The sequence below is a fragment of the Pygocentrus nattereri genome, chromosome 18, assembly GCF_015220715.1.
Source record: "Pygocentrus nattereri isolate fPygNat1 chromosome 18, fPygNat1.pri, whole genome shotgun sequence".
In the NCBI taxonomy this organism is placed as follows: domain Eukaryota; kingdom Metazoa; phylum Chordata; class Actinopteri; order Characiformes; family Serrasalmidae; genus Pygocentrus; species Pygocentrus nattereri.
Window position 1 is genome coordinate 15,597,918 of NC_051228.1, and position 7,819 is coordinate 15,605,736.

Sequence of the window (7,819 nt, forward strand, 5' to 3'; positions counted from 1 at the left end):
TCACCCTGCCCGACTGAAGCAGATACCACAGCCATCAGAGTTAAGCTTCAGCATAGCAAGACCGGTCCATTTCAAAACAATGGACTGGCCATACAGAATGCTAGACCCGTTCATCAATTAATGCATTCAAGGTTACATCGACTGTGAGAAGCAGAAAGTGCAACCAACTTTTAGAACTATGGAGTTGTGGGGTAAAATATTCCTTCAGAGTTCACCAGAAAAGAGAAGTTGTAATAAAGGCAAATGGTGGGCACATTAAGACAGGCGTTGAAGAAATTCGATGAAGCTTCTGAGCAAAACTGTTAAATACATTTTCTGTATACTATGTGCAAGGAGGGGCTGCTAGGTTACTGAAGTTCACATAAAGTAGACTTTTGATTGAGCAGGCAAACATAATGCAAGACAGCTTGTGCCCAAAATAGAACTGATTCAATCTTTTCATCAAATGCATGCCACTTCAATATCCCTCATGCTTTTACTGCTGTCTCAGTAAGCTGTTCTCACACAATGTGATTGCTATCTTAAGGATAAAAGGTGCCTCATTTGTCAGAGAAATGAAGGGAGAGAACTCTTTAGACATTTTTGTGATCATGACTCAATTTAAACTATTATATGAGGAGAAAGTGGGAAAAGTGGGGCAAAAATGTTTTCTTCCAGTCTTAATATAGTACAAAAACATCTAGTGCTTAAGCCTAATCCACACAAAGAGGAGGCAAATTTTGCCTTCTCAAAAAAAATGGTCAAGAATGGCAGACTCCTTTTACCCCCCCCTTTTTCTCCTTGCTTGTGTTTATGCATCTACTTCCCCAGGCCTCTAGAGATCCATTTGTCAGCTGCAATGGCTGGCATTTAGCTATAAAAGACATAAGGGAGAGCAAAATATGCCCATGATTCTGTTTTAGTGCAGAAACCGTTGTGCATGTTCTGGTTGAATACACTAGAATACATCTGCTGTTGCTCTAAGGACCGCACATCCATACAGCTGTTAGAACATCAAAATCAAAACACTGAACTTCAATGAATTCAGTTGAAAGAACTATTCAAAAACAACATTTCAAGGTTATCTTTATTAAATAAATAAATACTGGGTTCCTGTCAAATAAGTTACATCCATGGCACACTAGCGTAGTATGTCTCTCCAGTCAACATTAAAGAAGGGGCCTGGATCCTTATCCTTGCAGCAAACAGTGATTATGGGGGACAGAACTATGGCACTGCTTCTAGGATGCATCACCATGGAGCCCACTTCATGTTGTGGAATGTATTCACAGTTTTACAGTGGTCTGCTCTACAGAGAGCTACACATCACCCTGCCCCGCTGAAGCTAATTCCACATCCAAAATCCCAGTTAAACTTCAGCAAAGCAAGATTGCTCCATTATATTTATATAAAGAAAACACTAAATATGCTGTTTATACTTCAAGTCCATTTAATGGTCTCTTCTGGTTCCAGCCCAGCTCTCTTGATCTTTTCACAAGTTCATAGTCATAGTCTCTTGGTTCCTTTGAGAGAGGACCAGTGTTTGTACCTCAGATCCATCACCACACTCATGTAGGTTGAAAGCCCTAACTGGAGTTCCAATGAATGGTGGTCAATGGAGGTCAGGGAAGTCCGTCAACAAGCCCATAAATTAAGCCTTCAGCCTGCAGTCATGCATGTTCAGTTGCATCTCTGAAGCAGCATGTTTAGGGCATACTCCATTCGGCTGCACAAATCTGAAGAGCAGCCAGAGCGAAGCAGCGCGCTGAGGCGTAATGTGGTGGACACGCGCTCCTCGTTGATGTAAGTCAGAAGATACTCCTCACTCTGGCTGCACAGGATGATCTTGGTGTGGTCATGGTAGAAGTTCACCTGTCAAGGCCAAAGTAAAATCATAAGCAACCAGAAAACTTGAGGAATAACTCTGCACAAAGACTAAGGGCCATCAATTCCAGTCCTGGTGGGCACCACTTATTTGTGCTGTATTGATTACCCTTTGCATAGTCTACAGAAAAAGCTCACCAAATCTGAACTTTGAATATTAGTTTCTATGCCTGGATTTTGCAATACTTTTGTCACCATAGGTGGCCAAGTTATCAACCAGATTATAAAATCCAGGAATTTCAAAATTCCAGATTTGAAGACCTCTGGCCTATAATGTATAGCACTCTACCTGAAAAGTGCCATCGTTAAAAAGCATCATGAGTGCACGGTCTGACTTGAGCCACTGCAAGAGATAGAGCCTGGGTTTGCTGATGTCCATCACATTGGGCAAATCACCACCCTGGAGATAGAGAAGAGCAGTCATTCAGAGAAAGCAGGACAATTCTTTATATTGAGATATATGCATGTATATGTGTAGACTAATTTTACACCATGTGAAGACACTTACATCCATTAGATTTTCTTCCATGTAATGTGCAAAATACTTCAGGATGGTGACCTGGCTGACAAACTGCTCTGGTGCCTCACTGGTAGAGAAAACCGTGCACTGGCCCAGTTCTGCATAGTAATGCACAGTCCTACAAGGAGAGAAGGCGTGTTAGTCTCTGAGCATCATCTCCAGCTGATTAACAAAACAGATGGTGTTTAACGCAATGGAGGTAATGACAAGGGTGTTAAACTCAAACTAACAGCTGAATGCTTGAATCCCTGGGCTACTTACTTCTTATCAGACAGTAGGCTCATGTGAGTGCCATTGTTGAAAAGAACACCAACTGTGTGGTCAGATAGCTGGTAGCCAAAGCCATACTTGTTGGAATAGTCCACCCACTTCGTCACCCACTGGAAGCTACAGCTCAGGCTCTCTTTTGGAATGTCATTAGCTTTGGGCACAAAAAAGTAAACGTCAGCATTATAAAGATTACATGTTTATATTTGGGATGATATCAAAAATACATGAGCTGTTCAAAGAGCATGAAATGCTTCTGTATCTGCTAGGAGTAACTGCATACCTTCTGGCATATTCTCCAGGCAGCCTCGGAGCACTCTAGCAACAGTGTCTGCTACAGTACCCATTGTGCTGTCCTCCAGGCCTGCCACCAAAACAAAGCACAGAAACCCATTAGCCACCACATTACAGCATCCATTAATGTCTAGCTCACAAATAAACAGCATCAAGATGAAGCACATGAAGAAAAACTACAAGCCCAAGCGAGACACATACATTCACTACTGCTGCTGCAGCTCCCCAGTGTGCCACGCACAATCATGCGGATGGTGTCACGGATCTGCTGCTTGTTGCCCCCGTCCTTGGCAGTGACAGCTGGCTTTCCGGTAGGTGGGACTGGTGGTTTGCTGTCCTGTTAGGACACAGACAGGGTTAGGTCACAGTTCAGAGTGATGAAGGAATGTCCTTTGGGATTGTGTAGGTAACACTACAATAATAGTAAGGGGCTGCAACTAACCTCAGGAGCTTGTCTGCAAGGCTGATTGCTGATTGAGGCCTTCCTAAAGTCATGTTGCAGTCTATGGATGTCCTCTTCCTCTTTTGTTAGTTTATCTGCAAAGGACAAAGAAAGGAATAGAGATATTAAACTTCATTTCTCATAGTTTGAACACAACTATGGACAAATGGTTGTAATGCACAGCCATTATTCAAAAAACAGAAGTACTTACTTAGTGTTTCAAAATACTTTGCCTTTTCCTTCTTGCCACCAAACAGAGCTGCTGCAGCCTTCTTGAAGAAGCTCTTGGCAGGGCTTGTGTGCTGGAGGTCAGGGGCTGTGTGGCAGCAACTGGAAGACAGCCTGTCTGGAGTGAAACCCTGAAATAAGACAAACACACAAGATGACTACAAAGCTAGAAGTGAGAGATACTAGAATAAAAGTGAGCAACAGTATAACCTGTCCTATATCATATAAAAAATATTGCAATAGAAACTTAAATTCATATCACCCACCACTACAGCAACATCTATATGCCATTTTGTCAGTCATACCTGGCTGAAGAAGTCATAGCGGAGGATGTCATCTAGCCTTGGCCTGTCCTCCGGGCTTTTGGCCAGCATGCTGCTAATTAGGTGCTTGGCCTGCGGTGACAGCGTGGAGGGCATGGAATAACGTGCTTCCCGTATGCACCGATACGTCTCCTTCAGATTGGTGGTTTCAAACGGAGGCCTGCCCAACAGCATGGTGTACCTGTAGAGTCAATCAAGGACAACTCATGTCAAGGACAAGTTCATGTGCTTTCCTTTTAGCTTCCAGCAGTTTAGCTACTGTAACTCACATGACACAGCCGAGTGCCCAAACGTCCGATTCACAGCCATGCCCTTGCTTGTTGAGGACTTCAGGAGATAGGTAGTTAGGGGTCCCACATATTGTTCTTCTGCGGTTTTCAACTGGTTCTAGCTTAGCTGCCAGACCAAAGTCCCCTATTTTCAGCTCCATCGCCTCATTAATGAAGAAGTTTCCTGTGAAGACCAGAACTAGTGGTTACAAATTATGTTCTTACATGTAGGAAAAAAGTAGTGAAATTATTGGTAGCAAATCAACATTTGGTTTTGGATTGTTTTCTACCTAATTTAAGGTCTCTGTGGAGGATTTCCTGCTCATGGAGGTACTTGAGTCCTGACACAATCTGTCTTAGGTAGTACCTAACCTCAGGTTCTGTGAGCACCTTGCGGGCTTTCAGAATGTGTGCCAGTGACTAGAGAGAAAAAAAAATACAGACTATTAGTCATAGAGCAAAGAGTCAAAGATCATCTGCAGCACAGCATCGGAGTTCAATACACTGCATTCTGTTAGAACTCACTCGTCTACTGCAGTACTCAAGAAGAATGTAGATGTTGTCTTTGTCTTCGAAATGGTGGTAGAATTGGACGATGTGTTTGTGGTGAAGGATTCTGTGCAATTCAATTTCTCTGTCAATCTGTAGAATAATTGAAAGGAAATTCAGTATTCTGTGTAAAGGAGTGAGGGAGGGAGGGAGGGAGTGAGGGAGTGAGTAAGCAGCAAAGAAATAAATCCTACCTTTTCCCTTTGGTGAGGCTTGGAGACACGTGTGTGTGGAATAATTTTCACAGCATAGACTTTGCCTGATCCCAGATCAGTAAATTCATAGCATTTGGCAAAACCACCCTGTGAATAGAAATCAAGCATATGGTTTAGGTTATGAGGGGCTTCCATAAAGACAACAGGTCAAGATCTGCGGGTGTCCGGACCACAAAATACAGTGAACAAAGCACTTGATTCCATAGTGAACCAAGATGGAAAAATAGTTCCAAAAGGCGTTTCCTTCTCTAGCCCTGGTGTACATGTATATTACAGAGGTGCTAGCATGCCTAACTCCTCTTAACGTACCTTGCCAAGAACTTTTCCCCTACAGTAACATTTCCCAGTCGTGGAATCCGATATGATCCGTGACATCTCCTGTGTTGCATGTGAACTGTCCTCCAGTTTCCCACGTCTCGCCTCAGAAGGTCTGCTGTGCGTGTGTTCACACATTTTGCTGTTATTTCCAGGCTGATGTGCGATAGTCCTGAGTATATCCATTCCAGCTCAGTCTTCCTCAAACCTCCTTTCTGAAGGGAAAAGCGGTGCGCTCTGAGTCTTATAGCCTAAGCCCCGCCCCTTCGTTTTCCCTCGCTACGTCACGTCTCTGCACGAGTGGAATGCAAATAAGTTGTCTCCCAGTGTTTAGTAGAAGGTGCTATTTAGTGTTCAAAATGTGCCAATAAAACAATAAGGAACACCTTTCTTACTTTTACCATGCAAATTCGGCATCCCTAACAACGTCATTTGAAGATTCATAATATATTCCTCTTAAAAATGAGGTAAAAGTTAAAACAAAGTTTTACAAACACAGTTTTCGCTGCACCTTCTGTCAAGAGTTCATACATCATGTTAATCCCATACGAAAATCAGACATATGGGCATCTATGGACATGCATCATAGAGTCATGATTTGCTGTTAAATCTTGCTATCTTAAGTACCAGTTTTGTACCAGTTTACTGTTAAATATTAAATTAATTATTAAATGTCAGAAAACATTTTTTTTACTAATTTCATGTTTTAATACTTTAGTATTGCATAACTTAGCATGTGCATGTATTTAGAGTTTAGTTATGTAACTAGTATACAAATATCCAACTCTTTAGGACTGGGAAGAAACAAAGACACATAAAATTATTATATTATATATGATGAAGCTATCCTATATGAAATATGCCTTCCATTTATGAACAATGTTTTGTTTTTTTTTATCTTGGGAAAGATATTAAACACATATATTTTTGTGTATGATGATAAATGGCTGAAAAATATGTGCCATATTTGAAAAAATGCAAGTTGGCACATATGTCCCATATTTTCATATAAAAAATACGAGAAAACTTATTTCACTCTTTCATGTCATTTATCATCGTTTTGCAAATGTATTAACACATTCTGTTAGGACTAACTTTGGAAGTCCAAGTTCTAATATTTATATTAATTGTACTGCAAAATATGCACGTGCTTGCTGAGCATATCAAATGGGAATTCCTCCAATTTTTCAAAATATCTGCTTACCAATGCACAATTTCTGTACAGCAGGGGTGATATATATATATATATATATATATATATATATATATATATATATATATATATATATATATATATATATATATATATAGACATCTTGTTTATTTATATTGTCCAAAACCACCAGTGAACCTGAGTTTTCATATGTAATGTTAACGATGCTAACACAGTAGTACAATTAGACAGTATATTTTTTATTTGGGGAATAGAGTGACTTTGTTTACATTTCAAAGATTAAATTATATAGAATTTTTTCGAAAAATCGGGGGAATTCCCCTTTAAGGCTGCGGCTTTATGTGTAACCTCACTGGCTCAGTGTGGTAACCTAATATATTCAGAGTAGGCTGAGATGCTGAGATGGAGGAAGCTAACAAATTGCAACATGAACACTGCAGCATGTGTCGTTACAGGACAGAAGGTACTGGAAAATGTGACTAGTTTTAGGATGTTCTATTTGAAAGCAACATTTTAACGTTTTAACGCTTCTAGGTACCAAAACTGAGGCAATGTTTTAGAACAGCGGTTCTGAAGAGCTGGAATTTGAGAACAATTTGAAAGCACGTCAGCGCGCCCTTGTGGTGCCAGGTGGTACTTTACTCTAACAACTGTCCTCACGCTAGCTACTAGCTCTGAAGAAGTCGTTCTCACTAAACGCGAAAAATGTAAAAATAACTAAAAAGACTGAAAGTCTCTGTTTTCTTTTTTCATATACATAGACAATAATGACTGTTGGAATGATTTAAAGTAACCCTGAATGAAGATAAAAACAACTAGCCCATTTCATGCTGGTCTAGTACCATTCTGGTGCTGGTTTAGCTGGTCCCCCCAGCATGGTGATGCTGGTTGACCAGCATACCAGCATCCAAAACAATACACAGCAATGCTGATCTATACTGTTTTTTCTAGCAGTGGTCATTGATATTAAATTTATTTTTTAGAAACATAAATGACCAAATTATCATTGTAAAAAATGCCAAAAGCAGTACAAAAACCAGGACTCCATTGTACCATAAAGCTCTCCAGTTCATTTACTCTATTGTTTATCTACATTATTATAATGACACTCATGACGCTCAAAAAATAAAGGGAACACTTAAACAACAAACTTAAACATCAAACTGTCCACTTAGGAAGCAACACTGATTGACAATCAATTTCACATGCTGTTGTGCAAATGGAAAAGACAACAGGTGGAAATTATTGGCAATTAGCAAGACACACTCAATAAAGGAGTGGTTCGGCAGGTGGGGACCACAGACCACTTCTCAGTACCTTTCTGCTTTCTGGCTGATGTTTTGGTCACTTTTGAATGTTG

At 40.4% G+C, this 7,819-nt stretch overlaps 1 protein-coding gene across 1 annotated transcript; it reads right to left on the reverse strand.

Annotated features, from left to right (window-relative positions):
- Window positions 1-1,048: 1,048 nt before the first annotated feature.
- Window positions 1,049-5,510, reverse strand: plk2a (polo-like kinase 2a (Drosophila)). Its single transcript, XM_017693683.2, has 14 exons — window positions 5,280-5,510; window positions 4,950-5,057; window positions 4,732-4,848; window positions 4,497-4,626; window positions 4,207-4,390; window positions 3,920-4,118; window positions 3,598-3,745; window positions 3,387-3,481; window positions 3,146-3,281; window positions 2,934-3,014; window positions 2,645-2,804; window positions 2,372-2,501; window positions 2,153-2,263; window positions 1,049-1,851 (listed from the first exon to the last, which is right to left on the reverse strand). Exons 1-14 carry the CDS (start codon window positions 5,469-5,471, stop codon window positions 1,660-1,662), a joined length of 1,983 nt encoding a protein of 660 aa, XP_017549172.1. The 5' UTR covers window positions 5,472-5,510; the 3' UTR covers window positions 1,049-1,659.
- Window positions 5,511-7,819: the final 2,309 nt, after the last annotated feature.